The following is a 17,376-nucleotide window of genomic DNA, read 5'->3' on the forward strand; positions in this document are numbered from 1 at the left end:
GCATTAATGGTTTTAAAGTGTAATTACTGTTGTGTACTATAAACTACGTATGATGTACTGTAAAGCTGTCAAAATACAGAGCCTGAAAGGACCATTATTTTTTCACATGAAAAATACCTTTAATATACTTGAAGTATAAGTAGTATATGTATACTTTACAAAAAAATATCAAAATCCATGATAAAAAAACATACTTGGAATGATTTAGTTCAACATATCTAACCCTGCCCCCTCCTGCATGTGACTCTTAACCTTACAGACAAATCGCTTAACCCCTTCACTAAACAGTAAGCAGCATTTTCCTTTTTAGGGCCAGTTATTGACAGTGATGAATGCTTTCAGAAGGGAATAAATATTCATTGAAGGTTCTCCAATTAAACATATAATCTTCCCGCATCCTATGAGTGCACCAGACCCATCTGGCTTTTGCCAGAGATTTATTTGGATTTCAGATGGAATAGTGCCCACAACCACATCTCTTGACAATTTAATAGTCCAGCTAAATTAAACCAATGGCTGTACTTACTTGTAACCACAGCAATCAATATCATTAAAGATGGTGTCAGATACAATCATATTAGATATGTGTGAGGGAACAAGTGATTAGCTGAAGATGTAAATCAGTCATTATGGGTCTACAGCTTTAAGAAAGACAACTTTCTATGGGTGAGTATAATTTTTTTTTTAGGTCAATAATCTCTCTGACAAATCTCCCTCACATATTGGAAGAACAGTCAAATAAACCCTTGTCATTCATTTTTAATTAACAAATTAAGTTTAAACAGCCATTTTGTGGTGTGGATGAGATTTTCTGAGGCAACTGTATAGAATGATGTAGACTGACATTTAAAGATAATATGCAGGTAATCTACTTAATGAGGAAACTAATTAAACACTTGAGACTGACAGCAGGATTCAAAAGGGTTTGTTTCAGACAGGAAGGGCTGTATAAAGACACATGTAATGAAAGAGTTGAAAGTGAAAACCCAGTGGACAAGATGATACAATTCTGGTTTTAAACAAGAGTCAAAGAAGAGAACAATGCTGCCCCCAGCCTACTGTTACTGCTCTCATACAGTTAAATTCTCAGAGCTTAGGAAAAAAGTTTCATTTCAAACTCCCATGCAGAAACTCCAATCTTATTCCACAGTCTTTCAATGAAATGTGAGGCTGTTTTTTTGTTCTTGTAAAAAACATACTTCACTACAGTAACTCCAAAAGCCTGCGGTTCTGAAATAATGCATGATCATACCCTCTACAGTATGATCAACTAAATCTACTAGAGATAACCAATCAATAACCAATCAAGATTACTGATTTGTTTGCTCCTTTAACCTTTCAGTCATTCAGCTTGATGCGTGTTTTGATTTATCATCTTATATTTCCATGGGAATCTACTGTTCACAGATGACCTTATGAATCTGGGGGTAAGGGTTAGTCTTGGAAGCCCTGCATCCCGATGATACCAGGGCTTCAAGAAAAGCCCTATTTGGATGCACTTTCCCCACATTTTACCTTTCTGCCTGCACTTTTGGGTAAAGCTTTATGCCCTCTTCCTGGCAGAGTAGCAGACAGTGTGTTAGCCTTGACCATTTTGACGATGGACTCTACAGTCAATACTAGGGTGCCTTCACTTGACATCGATACTCCTTTAAAGAGATCTTTGGACAGTTTTTCTCCTGTGTTCAGCCTTCTTGAAAACCCAGTAGCAACCAAGGAAACTTTTAAAAATACAGAAGATAATCTAAATAAACACCGGTACAAGTATTAAGAAAAGAGCACAGGAACTTTTCCTACTGGAAATGTGCACACTTCTTTCATCCGAGCTCCAGAGAGAAATGGATCTGGTGTTTTAAACTGAGACTGAATTAGAATGAAACTAGATGTAATAATAATAAATGACTTGAATAGGTTTTCATTTATTGAATACCTGTAACTAGTTTGTTTTTCTAACAAGTTCATTTTCCCGGTCCTTTTTAATTAAACAGCGCTCCTTTAATGCAAACACATAATTAGGCCCGCCAGGCATTTCTGTGCTAATTCTGCACCTTACCACTTATATGAATAATGAAAGTGCAGTTGTTTTTTTAAAAAAAAGATTTTCTTTCATCCACGTTTGGTGGTGTTCACTATAAGCAACTCCCATTAGGAAATCAAAGTATATTTTATTATCTATTTATTATGATATATTTTAGTCGTAATTTAAGGCAGATTTCTTCCACCACACCTTTTCCAGAAAGGACCCTCATTGAAAGCCTCCGGTAGGAGAAGATGGTTTGCTATTATTACTAAACGAACATCTGTGATACTGTAACATATACTATATTATACAGTATGTAGTCTATACTGTAATAATATTCTCAAATCACGATATTCCGGTGATCCTATTTCAAGAAGCAGGTGCATAGGGCATCACAAAAAGCCCTTTATCTTCTCTTGTGTGATAACGGGTATGTGGGCTTGCTGCCAGGCCTGCTTAATATCCCCTGCCAAGCCTCATCACCTTGACCTGCAGAAGCCATCTTCCATCAGCTCTAGAGGGTAAGCAAGCATTGGCATTTATTCACTAAAAGGACCACTGCCAGGTTGATTTGAGCAGACTTCATCTGATTTGTGGCTGCACGCACATGGGGCCACGCTGAATGACCTTGGCTTGTTTGACAAGAATCTGCATGGGAGTCAACACAGATGAGTCCAGGTCATTTTCGAATGCAGCAGGAGTCGAAGCTAAAAGCATTCGAACATGCAAAATATGTGAAGTTTAACAGGAGCAAAGCTCTTCGACAGCATGGCGGCTCAGGCTCATAAGTTCTTGAGCGGACGTTCATCTGCTCAGATGGAAAAACAAAACAAAACAGAAAACAGATCATAATGAAACCGTACTGTTTCATTTTATAGTTACAGCAGTGAGACTTTCAGCAGGATCCTCGTGGAATACTTCTGTGGAAATACATGAGGTGCTTTTGCATGCCAGGTACTATGTTTCTATAGAGTATAAATGTGAACATTTGTTCATTTTTGCCCCATGCAGATATTTCTCCTCATTAAACAAGGTTATCCTTGCCGAACATATGTATTCATAAGACTCACAGGAAGAAGCAGCAGGTGGAGTTCAATTATAAAAGGGTCCTATGCTATTTTGTATTGTAGCCAAAAAAAAAACCATCAGTCTAACCAAAGTGGTAAAAACCGTTCGCATGATGCCTTAGAACTGCTACTTGCACCGTGGGTTGGCAGTTTTAAGAAGTGATGGCAGGACAATATACAGTACATTTCCAGAGGAAGCAAGTATGCGGTTCTCTTCACTTCTTGGCAGGTACAGGATTTACAATAATGAGCTGAGATGATGGACAATTGCTGCATATACAGTATATGTTCCACATTTAAATTGTATGGCGTGATTGGCAATCAAAAAATGTTGACGTGCATTGATAGGTAAGCTCTTCCTGTGGAAAGGGGAAAAGGCTCAGAAAATTCCAACCACATTGTATTTAATACTTTATATTTGATATTATTTGTTTTACTTAAATAATTAAAGACTACTAGACAACTGTTTATTTTTATTTTATGCAGTACATTACTGCAAAATGAATGCAATTGAAAAAGAATGTAATACTGTATAAATTCTTTCTTCTCGCCTCCAAGAGAAAATTAAAAAACATTCAGGCTTTCAACAGACACTGTAGGGACATATTAATGGTCAGGTGCACACCGATTCAGTAAACACAAAAAGCAATTAGCTTTATTAATACGTAAATTGGACAGAATATTTAAGGTATCTTTAATTAATATGATGAACAGTCATGAATTCTAAACAAAAATCCAATTTTGTAAGAAGTACTCTATTTGCATTCATTCACCTAGGGTTTTGTATATATTCACCTCATCACACACAGTGATAGTGTGTCACTCAGTGAGTTAGAAAGCAGCTCATATTGACTGTAATTGCTTTAAATTTAAGATTTTCATATTAAGCCATGAATATAATGTCGTCGGGATTCACCGAGACATACACCAGAACGGTTTAATTAAAGCTTACAGCTTAAATCAGAACGAACTCGATTGAACTGCATCTAGCTATACAAACATGAGGTAAATGTAAGTGCCATTAATCAAATTAGTAACTGCCCAGAAACCAGAAGCCCTGCTAGTTCCGTCACATGCACCCCACAGCTCTCCTGCCCTCCTCTATGTCTCCTGAGCCCTCACCTTCAGACAGTCTTCTTGCTTGACCAGGTCATGGTAGGCTCCGGCCCAGTACTCAGGGGAGTTGAGGAGGAACTCTATCTCCGCTACAGAGTGCAGAAGCTGGCGCAGCTCTGCCAGGTAGGTAGAAGGCACATGAGGGCTCTCCACAGCTGGTCCTTCGGTCTTTACTGCTTTCGTCTCCTCGTAAACCGAATGCTGGGTTTAGACACACAATGACAATTACATTTCTTTGTACGAGCAAACGGCACGGATGCATTCTTCTTGTTAAAGTAAAATGAAAAATATGGCCAAACACAAACCTGACATCTGTTCCGTATTTTTTTCAAAATATTTAACGGTGGATCTGATAGACATACCAGAGGTATAACATAAGAATATTTTAAATATCTGTAATTATATATTTCAAGGTGTTCATATATATTTATATACAGTATATATAATCCTATATTTATACAGATCATTTTTAAAATGTGAACTATAAAGGCCACACTAAATATCGAGATTGGAATATACAGATTCAAGCCAATGGTGAATGGCTGGATGGGCTGGTAAAATAACTTTTCTATTTAGAAAACGCTTAATTTCCAACAGAAAGTCTCGTTATTGGGGTGACTTTAAATTACATACCGTAAAATAACTTAACCCTCCCTATGGGGGAAAAAAGAAAGTTTTCTATTCTGGCTTATTAGTTTGCCTAATAAAAACACCTATTTGATTACCAAACAGTTCAACTGCCAATAAACCCAGGGAAGCCATTTCATGCAAGTGTCCCTTTGAATGTTCTTGTTCCTACTTCTTTACTTTCTTTGTGATAGCTTTGGCTTCTTTTCTACCTAGACTTTGCACCCTTCACAAAGTATTCAAATTATGTCACTACCATCATCTTTAAAGACGCCAAAGGAAAGCTCATCCTTTCCTCTGTTTCACCTGTCACTTTCAGACATTCTTTGCTGGAATAACTACTATGAAAAACATACTTTGCAGAAACAACATCAGAGAATAAAGCATCTGTCTTATCTTTGCTCACTTGGTTTCTAGCAATCAATATCTATCCATGAATCTTAAAACTATTTGTTAAAAGTATCACCAGGAATTGGCATCAGAAAAAATGGTTTTGTTTTCTAAAAAAATCCTTTAAACGTCATGTGTATATGCATGTGCACTTAATTTCAACTTCTGTCCTCTCAGCAGAGAACAGATCAATACCATAACTCATCACTCATTATGATGTTTCTTATTCTTGCTTATCTGCTTCAGTCCATACATTACTTCAGCTTATACAGTACCTCATGATCTTCTCTTTTCGCTCACTTCAATTCAGCAGATGTAAATCAAGCAAAAATCACGACAAGTACAGTATAATTTCTGATTTGCTCTCGGTGCTCCAGGTAATCTATTTCAAGAGCATCTCTAAGACTGAACCAGTGGCACGGATGTGAGTACGATAGGGAAACTGTCTAGTGAGTCTGCCATCAATAATTTATAAAAGCAGACGAAGCATAAGATTGGGATACGTGTTGTAAACCATGAACTCGGTTCATCTGAAAACCACTGCATAAGAATAAGGCAGATGCATTAGTGTGTAAATTAAAATTATAGGATAAATAAATACAACAAGGATTATTTGCTGACATGGGAAACGTAAAATAGTTTTGACTACACATCTTTTAGAATGTATATATACAGTAGCAGCTTTCATTAAACACAAAAAATGTTAAACATTACGTCACATCGGAAAGACATTACTTTTATAAATAAAATTGTTGCATTCTTATTTGTGTGTCTATACGCTTGTATAAAAAGAGAAAATACTTTGTGACAGAAGACTATTAAAGCATTGTTAATCTGTTAATTGGTGACAAAATTACTAGTCTGATTCTGATTTTGTGATATCTCAGAAGTGAAGCCATGCTGGCTCTAATTAGTACCAAGGTGGGTGACCTACAGTATAAGGAAAACCAGGTTGTTGCTGTGAATGGTGGTAGTAGTAGATACTGGTAAGTAGTGCTCTTGCCTCTTGATCAGAAGTTCAAGACCACTGCTGGAGTATGTGGCAATTTACAGATGAAATTTTAAACTGACAAAATGATTGTTTAGTTCACAAAATCATGAGTGTTAACCCCAGTATTGTGGATAAATTTCAATCTGGGTTTGTAAATTCTCGTGAACCTAAAGTTTCTCAATTTTCTACCTGATCTGGTGTGTAGTTAGGCTGTTGGCGTATATTAAGTGCTAAGCATTTGCAGAAGTTAAGTGTTGCCTTCAGAGGTGGATATAGTGGGTCTCTTCTACTGTATGTAAAGCTCTTTGGGAAGAAAAACATGACAGTAATGTAAAAATTTGTGGTTATTAGTACCTTTAAATTTAAGTTTGCAACATGCTTCTCCTGCGAACAGAGATAATCAGAGTGTACAGCATTTTTTTACAATTTATTTTTAAGTTTCAGATTATAAGAAGTCAGCTGTAATTTAATTAGGTAGTATATTAATTACCCCCAATTTCTAATCAGCTTCTCCCTTTTCCATCCAAGGGTACAGTGAGAAAAATCTCTGACTATAGCACTTATGCTCCTGTTCATTCAGGTACCTGCTAAGTACTGTACCTGTAGTAAGACAATTTGAATGAAATCTGGCCATTCAGGAATGGCCAATAAAAAGGGAAAAACAGAAATTTATTTTTATCCTTGCTTAAATAATATGATTTATGCAGTGTACGGATACACAGTATATAATATGTTTGATCTGCTATCTATACTCAATTGTACTGCAGTGACAGCGCACACTTGTGATTGCCACAGACTTGGTCACATTTCACAACATGTGGCAGACGATAACTGTGTCAACTACAACATTTGGGTGCCATAAAAGAGCCATACTGTAATTCTAATTCTGAGTTAGAGGTTTACCAATATGTAATAGAGGCATCCAGGCAATTACAGCTGGTAACTTTATAACTCCAAGTACAGGTACTTGTGCTGTGCAGCTGCAGATTGTCAACTACCATGAATGAAAAACTGAGAATGGATAAATACCTGTTCTACGTGTTTTTTAAGTTGGTAGATCACTTCCACACCTAAAGAATAACTAACAATAGATGGGCTAATGACTATGTGAGGAAGAAGTGTAACTGTGTGTGTGTTGAAGGGGGGCATTATTAACTTAGTCAGGGGTCAACAATGTTGTCTCATGGTTACGTTGACCATATTATATGATCTTATAACAACACATACTGTAACTTCAGTCTTCCATCATCTAACGTACTGTAGCTCATCCTCGCACAGCAAGTGAAGTGTGTGTGGCTGGATTACTAACACGGAGGTACATTACCTCACTTGAAAGCACCATGTGACCAGGCACAATACAAAATATATTATCAAACAATTCATATTTTCAGTCCTTATTCAGCATGTTTTCAGCTACACTGGATTTTACATACTGTAAGAATTGCTGCTCTGAGAAAAGCTCTCCCCTGAACACAGATCGCATTTCTGATTAGAAATGGCCTCTTTTGAGGTACCATACAAACAAGCCTGTAATTAATAAGTGAAGAGAGGTGAAAAACAAACTTGTCAAGGAAAAAAGAAAATGTCCTTAGCCAACACACGATGCCCTTGTTTTATAATTTACCTTGGTTACTGAATTAAACAACAATCAAGGAACAATTCCATTGAAAATCATCACTTTTATATTTCATGTAGGCCATATGCCTAAAATGTTTAGGCAAAGATTCTATGTACTCCTCCACTGCAGCATTTTATCAGTACATTAAATATAACAGTTGAGCTCTTCAAATTCTACACTAATACCATGTGAGTAAGATTAAACACATTTGGTTATATTTCAACAAGCTCCTGTGGAAACACCCAACAGCGGGAGAAAAATATAATCTAATGGCTGTCAGCACAGTTTGAGTTAATTGAAAGAATTCATTAAAAAGATTAAAAGAATAATGTTCAAAAACTCTAAATTTTAGAGAATCTGCAATGGGTCTGAACATCTACTGTGTGTTGATTTATTTGGCTCAAGCTTCCAGAGTTTATTTAATGCACGAGTCGCGCTATTCGATTTTCCATTGTCTCGCTAGCTCGGAAAGGTTTTTGTAATAAAGATGTCAACAGTTTAAAGTGAATAAATATCATTCTCTTATGGGACACTAAAACCATTGCATACATAAATCAATGTTCAATCTTTCGTTGATCCATTCTCTCTGGCACTTGCTTTGTCAAACTAGATTCCCTGTATGTCAATAAATGCCTCACGTGTACTATAGTTACTGGGAAAGAGGCACAAGACTAATGGGTGGGGCCAATACACTTGTTTGTGTATGTTGTTGTGAATCCTGTAAAAGTAATCAGAAAACTGATTATTATATGTGATTTTTATGATATTTTACTGATTTTAAAAATATGAGTTTGGAAACTTGAAAAGTACTGTAGGATGAAATTATTAAAAGCTTCACAAGTGACTGATTACTCTTTGTGCAGTTTGATTACACATATTTCTAATACATTGAAAATAAAATAAACACCGAGTGATGAAAGATTCAATGTTCAGTTTGGAAGGACCATATTTTGTACGTTGGATGATATTTACTAGTGTTTTTATTATTTTGTATATTAGATTCCCCAGCACTGAGGATATTGGTTTTAAAGAAAGTTTTGTGTTTTTTTCATAAGTGCTATAACACCTACCAGGAACATTCTATAAATATATTGTATTCATTATTAATTTCTCTTCAAAGAACTTTTTAGAACATAAAACTCACAATCCTAAAAACGAATTAACAAAAGCAGAAATCAGTGCAGTCTTTTAATAATACTTCTTCATTCTTACTATATTTAACTTTTACATTTCAACGGTCAGGTTCCATATGAAGATAGGATGCAAATTTAATCTTCGTAGCAATAATTCAGATTCCGACAATTATGTAAAATGAGACACCGAATGCACGCACTGAAACCCTGATTATGTATGTTGTTGTGCGTACCGTAAAAATAATCATAAAACTGATTGTTTATTGCGCTTCTTATATGAGCTGTTGAAGATGTTGTTAAATTGCTCATACTATAATAAATCTCTTTCATGAAACAATTAATTTGAATCGTGACATTTCATTACCTGTCGGAAAATAAATATACCGGTAACATATTGGCAATATGCAGTATTACTGGCTGTATTCAACACCGAATTGATTTGAAAGTATTAATTATTCATGAAATAAATTCCCAATAACATCCGTTAGATTGGGGGTTGTTTTTTTAATCTGAAAAGTGCTTAAAATGTATTTAGAGGAAAAATTTGATATACTGGTATATTCAAAATTGTATGTGACTCATATACCCACACATACTGTATATATATATAGTTCAGGGTTTCAGTGAAAGCAGAATTAGAAATCTGTACAGAAAGTTCTGCCACTTTACATTTTGAATTAGCATGAGTTAATTAATATTCACCCTCTTATTATATAGTGTATACTGTATAGTGTGGTATATACCAGTATATGAGATACAGTATTGCTCATTTGTTGCAGTTATTTTTTTATAAAATGTATTAATGTGATTTTATAAAATAATGTCAGAATGAGACTGAAGTGGTGAAGATCAACAGAGAAACAACAAAAAAAAGACAAACAGAGAAAGAATGTCAGGTAAATCCAGCAGCGATTGGAGTTGTATTAGTATCAGTAGTACCAGCAGTAGCAGTAGTACACAGTTTCAAAACCTATTATTGCTCATTTTTAGGTTTCAGTTGAGTTTAATCTTCATTCATTATTTTATGCATTTGTGTGTTAGGGAGGGAGTAGGGGCAACCAGAAGATTAGCTTTGGCAAATGGAATTGGTATGCCTGGAAATTTTTTACATTTCCTTTAAATCCAATTTAATTTATATTTGTATTGCATCTCTAGACACATAAACTGGTTTGGCCATATTGTTTTCACCTTAAAAAGGAATCCAGCTTCCTTTCTGTCGAATAAAAAAAGTACAAATAAACTCAGGAGTTATTTTGTATTAATATGTCATTCAGACTCTAATATGTATGATAGTGATTTAATAAACCTATTATAAAGATGTTGCATGCCCTGATGCGTGATCATCTGGAGCACGGTTTAATACGATTAAACTCACGCTAAATACATTTCAAATGACAAGTGTCAGCTTGGTAAATATTTGTGTGATTTAAATTTACAAATCAACAGCCTTCTAGAATTTCCTTTGTGGAAGTCAAAGGAATCCTAGACACGCAACACAAGGCCAAAGAACAACTTTTTCTGTTGTCCTAAGAGTAGATTCACAGAGAAATTGAGCATTTAGAGCAGATGCTGTATGACTAAAACGTGTCAGAGACGGAACATATTATGCAAAACCTAAGAGAACAGACATATACAAATAATTGACACCACGTGCTTCCACGAGTTAAGAATATGAAGACAACAAAAAGATAAGGTGCATAGCATGGCCCACACAAAATGTTAGTGGCAAATAAATGAGGCAAAAGAAATCAACATTTATTTCTTGTACTGCATGTTTGAGAAGCTAAGACGTCTAAACCTCTTTTCTTCTTGGGTCTTTCTGAAAACCAAGACTGAGGACATCCCAATGCTTACTGCACTGTCTCCGCGGAAAAAAAACAAAACCAAAAACAAGTAGATTGTTTTTTTTTTTCCCCATCTCAGACACAGTTAGTGGCGCTTGGTACTTCGTTAGTAGCAGCTGCAAACGATACTGTTTGCAAGGCGGAGGAAGAGGTTGGGGTGGGGGGTAACTCACAATTTGTGCAAAGTTCTGTCTTCGGAACTGAGCAAATTTGCTCTCTATTTCTTGCCAGCGTTTGTTGAGCTGGATCAGGTTGGGCTCCACTGCCTTTGCAGCCCCGTCCCTTGACAAGCTTTGAGCTTGTCTATTCACAGCATTCAGGTCTTCTCTCTTCTGCTCCAGCTCCGCATCAATCTCCTAGTGAGCAAAACCAATAGAGGACCCCAAGGCAGTTAGAGGACTAAATGAAACTCAAAACTCAAGAAATAAAAAAAAAAAACAAAGTCAAAAAAATTATAAAGCCAGTTGTCAGGAGGCACTTATCTCCCAATTTATTTAAGCAGTAAATCTTACATTTAAAATGAATTTAATTCCTGTACACAGAAGCTAAGCAAAGGTCTTGCATCTTTTATTGCAGGATTGCCGTGTTGTTGGCTCAACTACATAACTCAATTAAAAACTGAAAGGAGCAACTTTATTTGAAGCTTGAGGGCTTTTCTTTGATGTGTAATGAAACACTTTTTTATTTGGGAGGAAGGGGGTGGGTGAGAATGTGGTTTATGCTGTCAAATATCAAAGAGCAGATTTATCATCTGAGGGACTATGATACTTCTGAAGCTAACACATCTAGTCGGTTCAGGCTCTCTTTTTCTGCTAAAAAACTCATTAGACAAAACGAAGCAAAGGTAATGAGGCAGTGAAATGAATAAACAAAAAAAAGACAAAAAGGTGATTTCAATAAATTTGAGCATAAATCTGCATTGGTGGGATTATGACGAGTGAGACAATGCTTCTGGACAAAAGAAGATCTTAACATGACAAACAGGTCGTCCATTTATCGAAATGTTTTGATCATCTGTAACAAAGACACACAAAGTCAAATCAAGCCCATTTTCAGAACGCAGAACAAAATTTCTACTTCTACAGTAACAAATTCATCTTTATTGCTTGTCTTAAAACAAATCACAATCTTCTCATTTATTACAACACACGAGTATTGATACTATTTTAAAACAGCATTTGGTCAACAGCTAAGCACTGTTACAGTACTTTATATGATTGTAACAAGTTTCTAAAATAGAAAAAAACTGTATACAGAAATATAGCATACAGTAGTAGTCATTACCTTTTTATAGCTTTACTGTAAATTATTACCTTAATCCTCTCTTCGTCTCTTGGGTCAGGAAGGCTAGCTACCCGTTTCTCTATGTCATCCAGCCACTGCAGCAGGTCATGAGACTGCTTCTTATACTGATACCACTGGGGAGAAATGGCCAGGGCTTTCTTCTTCCTTAGCGACCTCAGATCCTACATAACATTTATACGTGGTCAAAATAAAAAAAGATACAAATGACCGTATGTGAACATTAATTTTCAGTTAATAAAAACAGGATTGCTCTTTCATACTCTCCCTTCAGAGGAATACACCACAGTTTCTATCACGAAGTAGGAAAATACAGGGCTAACATTTCTGCTTGGAATAAAGAGCACATTTTACATACTGGATAGATTACTGTGTCTCGCTGTTTCCAATGAGGATTCCATGTTAACTCTTAGACCAGCAGTCTTTTAAGTCTTTGGTCTTTGGGCACCAGGGTTCAATGAAAGCTTAGCATGAACTATTGAACCTCTGCAGTTAGGGAAACACTCCTTGGCCCATGTGTTGGGTTCCTTAGCCCCCGGAGACAAATATACAGTATGCAGCACTCTACACCAGGGGTCTCGCCATGATTTTCGGGTGGGGCGCCATGGTTTTATTTCATAGAAATCTCCCCTAGACAAGCGTCTTTGTATGGAAGCTATGGAGGAAAGAATATTACTGTGTTACGTTGAGATAGCATTGTGTTGTTTCACAATTATTAATGACGAACCTGCAAACATTTTGCAACCAGAATGCCATCTTCATTATGAAGAATAAAAGAATAACATCAAGCTGCCTTTGGTGGTAAGTAATTAGTATAAAGCAAAAATGTTTAATACATCTATTTTGAGGCATTAGGTATTACTCCTAGAAATCTAGCATTCCTAGGTTAAACGTGTATAACATTAAGACATATTATTAGAAGGACTTCTAAATCCATGAGGTAATGAGTACATGGCGTACAGCCCATTTGACATTGACATTGGAGACTTGGCTGATGACATTTCAAGCATGGCCTGACGAGACACTGCACTAGTTTTCAAAAACAATCAAACGATCTAAGTGTGTTCTGGATCAATGTGAAAAAAGAAAAAAACAATTCTGAGAAATTAGGCTCTGAAAGTTTTAATGCACAAACTACTTGTGTGAAATGTTTTTTTCAGCACTTTATTAAATGATGAATTATTTTAACAAATTCAGCTTCAAATTACTAAACTATTAAGCTTAATCTAAGACCCTTCTGAAAATAATTATTCAAGTTACTGAATGTTAACAACAGGCTTCTTGAAAGTAAATGGGATGCATTTCAGAAACATTGATAGGCATTAGCATAAAAATGCCATGTACTGTAGCACTACCTCACTGGATGGAATTGTGAACAGAAAACCTTCTCTTCAACATAAGACTAATGTATACAAGGCCACACTCATCACCAATTACAGTATATCAAGTCAAAGACTTGGCCAAACAGGTAAGCATTTAGTTCTGCTAGCAGTATAGATGCTTTCAATTCTAATCACTCCTATACTACATCTATAGAATTTTCAATACTACTAAATAACCATTAACACTATTTAGTCTTTTTTTTAATATTGCAAGAAAATAAATTTAACTTTTGAGTGGTAAGTGATTAAAGGTGATCAGTATTTCAACAGCATAAAGTTTACAATCAAAAGAGGGCATTCAGTCCATCTCATACTTTTGCTGTAATTGTTTAGAGGATTACTGTACATCCAGCCATTTCCTAGGAGATTACATGAAATCTAATATTTTAAATTCTGTTTCTCAGTTTTTACGTTCTAAAGGTAAAACATATTTTAAACACTTTCAATGTTATTTAATATCAAATAAAAAATAAAAAATGAAAGACGCCACTACTATTTTTCATTATAATGGATTTAAACTATTGTGTCAGAAAAAAATAATTTTACCAAAATGGTATTAGTTATCTAAATTCATTTTAAGATATACACAGTAGAGAAGAGCTACTTTTTCAAGTACTGGACAAAACAAAACAAAATATATGTATATTCACCAGTCATGTCAGGGAGTGAAAATCTTTCATGCCTTTCTTCTTAATGTAGACAGTTTGATGGCAGAGGTGTGAATACAGTTTCATAGTAATTCAGAAAAAGCAGCGTGCCTGCATTCATCTCAGCCTCTTATTTAGCCATGCTCAGAAATCTGCTGGTAAGATGAAAGTCCCAGAGGAACTCAACAGGAGAATTTGATGAGAAATCAAAAGCAGTGGATACAAAGGTTATTGATTTCTTTCTCCAAGCCTGTGCAAAAGAAGGGTGTGTTTGCCATAAATGAAATAGCCTATCTTAGCTCTTTGCTTGGAGGATAATACCACATACTGCTCTTTCATCTGGGAGCAGAGAAGCAAACCCCACTGTATGGGACAGAGGCTAAGAATACTTGCCAGTGAAAGACTGATTGTGGGACTGACAAGGAAATCAAAAATAGGTTATGACCGAATTATTAGTAGCTTTGGCTTTGTGCTGGCATTGAAGATATAAAAACAACGCAAAAGGAGAAAAACTATCTCCTTGGTAACAGTTGTACGCAGGCAGGTAAAAAAAAGATGTAATTATATCCAAGTCGCCATAGAAGTGAAGATGAATAAGATGAACGTTCCCACTGGATTTTAAAAATATACTGTAAATAACGTTTGTCTCCTTTTGAATACACTGAAATTAAAGTTTTCAAAATAAATACCTTCATCCATACAGTACAGTATATCGTAATACTCCACTGAACGATATGCAGTATCCTGCATATCTTATCATTTGTAGAATAACTCAGGATTTTTCAAGAACAAAGTAAACACAAATCGCAGCTGTTTGGAAACATATTCAGACTACATATAAAAATCATGATTGTTTAAAGGTATTTTGGATATATTTATATTGAATATTGTAACAAATGCTGTATGTTAATTGGAATAAGATTTTTGTCAAAATTATGTATCATCATTGCAACGCATTGACGCTACGTTGTGAAACATGAAAGAGGACTCTAACACTTCACAATTATCTCTGGCATTCTTTCATTGTTTCATAAAAGATTCAATGCCTAATTTTTGCTTTGATACACATAATACATACATGACTAATGAAGAGGTGCAGGTACCTAGCAGCTATGGAAGATTATCTAGTTAATATGAACACTAAATGGTGTGGGGCAGTGGCTCTGTGCCTAAGGATCTGCGCCTGTGGCTGGAAGGTTGCCGGTTCGAATCTCGTGGCCGGCAGAGGAATCCTACTCCGTTAGGTCCCTGAGCAAGACCCTTAACCCCAGCTGCTGCAGGAGTGCTGTATAAATGGCTGACCCTGTGCTCTGACCCCAAGCTTCTCTCCCTGCCTGTGTGTCTCTTAATGAGAAAGTTGTGGTATGCGAAAAGACAAATTCTTAATACAAGAAATTGTATATGGCCAATAAAGTGATCTTATCTTATTAAAGGGTCATCATTTCAGGGACCTGCAACTCCATAGGCCTCAAATTCTAAAGTGAATGTACTGTATATTGAATGAGTTTAAGATCTCTTTCCACAAAGGTACAATAAGAAATAATACAGTACATTTCTCTCCATTTAAAAATACATTGTCATTTCCTGAAAAAGGCTGAAATTCTAGACTCCTGTTCTGACTGGTATTTTCCTTATTTGCAGCCTTAGGGTTCATATGGCTTAAACTTCCACCTCCTGCCCAGTTCCGTAAGTTGTAGTCTGTTCAAAGTTTCTGAAAAACCCAGAGGTATGGATTTAATGAAAAAGTGGCATTTGACAAGTGAGAAATGACCATACCTTGACAGTGTTGTATTTTGCATGCAACAAATTTAGTTTGATTCGGATCTCCTCTCGTTTCTTCTCATCTGGGACTCTGTGATGCAGTTTCTCTCCTTTCTCCAAAAACTCCTTCACTGCCCCTTCTTCACTGTCCCCCTAAATGGGGAAACATCAAAAATAAAAACAAAACAGAATGGCAGTCAGCTGTTTCCTGTTTTCTTTCCAAATTCACAACAAAGGAAAAGGCTGATAAGAAAAAGTCAGAACAGAATAATATTTTTGAAAGTAAGGAATGACTGAAATGGAAAATTACACATATACAGTAGGTCGACAGCAAAAATAAAACAAACACATAATGTTAGTGCAAGGTGATGTTAATGTTAGTGTTCATTGTGTTCCTTACTGAAGAGCAGTCTGATACTTATAATGCTATGTAACTGCATTTTCCTGGAATGTGTTGTTTACAAAGGCAAGGTTATCTTACAGTAAATATTTCTGCAAAGATGACTGTTTTATGTTGATATTAATTCATGTACCCAATTGTTCTCTAGTGCTGAAAAACACATCTTAATAACAACGGAGATGGTGAGAATGGACCTAAAGCGGAATTAAAATCAGACCTTAAGACCGTTTTGGCTTGCCACCCCATTCTGTCTCCGAGGAGAGACAGTCACAACATTTTCTAAAAGCCTTTAATTAAGATGAACTTTCATAGATTTCAGTCAATTTCATTGTGAATTATTTCCCCCAGGACTTGAATAACTTGTGACAGCATGAAGAAAAAATCTAAAAAGTACTGCATTGCTAACTTTGCCAATAAAAAGGGAGCTGGTTAAAGTGTCTATGACAGACTTTAGGTTTAATCATTAAGTTAATGTGAAAACTACAATTTATGCTGCTCCGTGAAACACACATACTGTATGAGTCCAATAACCTTCAATAAGGCTACTAGCAGGATCTGAATGGTGTAAACATCAAAGAGATTAAACTGTCAAGTTTTAATATTGCTTTATGTTTGTTCAAAGCACCATACTGACAACATAAATCTACAACTTAGCAGCTGAAAAGAATGGTGTGCTATTCACAGTCACTTGAATATCATTTGACACGTAGCTCTTCAGTTGCAAATCTGCAGCTGTGCTCAACTACTGGTACCTAGGAATGCAAGATTTTATCACACTTTAGCACTTACAGGTAGCTCCATCACAATTCTGAATCTCCATTCAGAAACTGCATTGATTTGACAAAAATAACTTATTTTCACTGTGCTATACATATCAGAAATGTCACTGTCTTGGTGTCTTGTCTATATATTTAATATTTAATCTAGTTTAATACCTAAAGTATACAAGGATGTGCAGTATTATTGCAATTGCATGAATATAATATTAAGTATTTTCCATGTGCTCTGCTGTTTCTTTCCTTTTCCTAGACATTAATATGGTTGACATCATAGACCTGGCTCAACCCACTAGGAACAC

At 35.8% G+C, this 17,376-nt stretch overlaps 1 protein-coding gene across 9 annotated transcripts in view; it reads right to left on the bottom strand.

Annotated features, from left to right (window-relative positions):
- Positions 1-17,376, bottom strand: part of dmd (dystrophin) — a 721,300-nt gene that overhangs the window by 363,639 nt on the left and 340,285 nt on the right. For all 9 annotated transcript variants that reach the window (XM_088914984.1, XM_088914986.1, XM_088914981.1 and 6 more), the window contains 4 exons: positions 15,914-16,051; positions 12,120-12,272; positions 10,980-11,162; positions 4,210-4,404 (listed from right to left, as the gene is read on the bottom strand). In XM_088914984.1, the coding sequence (XP_088771110.1) occupies positions 4,210-4,404; positions 10,980-11,162; positions 12,120-12,272; positions 15,914-16,051 (669 nt within the window). The remainder of the gene's footprint in view (positions 1-4,209; positions 4,405-10,979; positions 11,163-12,119; positions 12,273-15,913; positions 16,052-17,376) is intronic.

This window comes from Atractosteus spatula, chromosome 4 (assembly GCF_055471065.1).
Source record: "Atractosteus spatula isolate fAtrSpa1 chromosome 4, fAtrSpa1.hap1, whole genome shotgun sequence".
NCBI lineage: Eukaryota > Metazoa > Chordata > Actinopteri > Semionotiformes > Lepisosteidae > Atractosteus > Atractosteus spatula.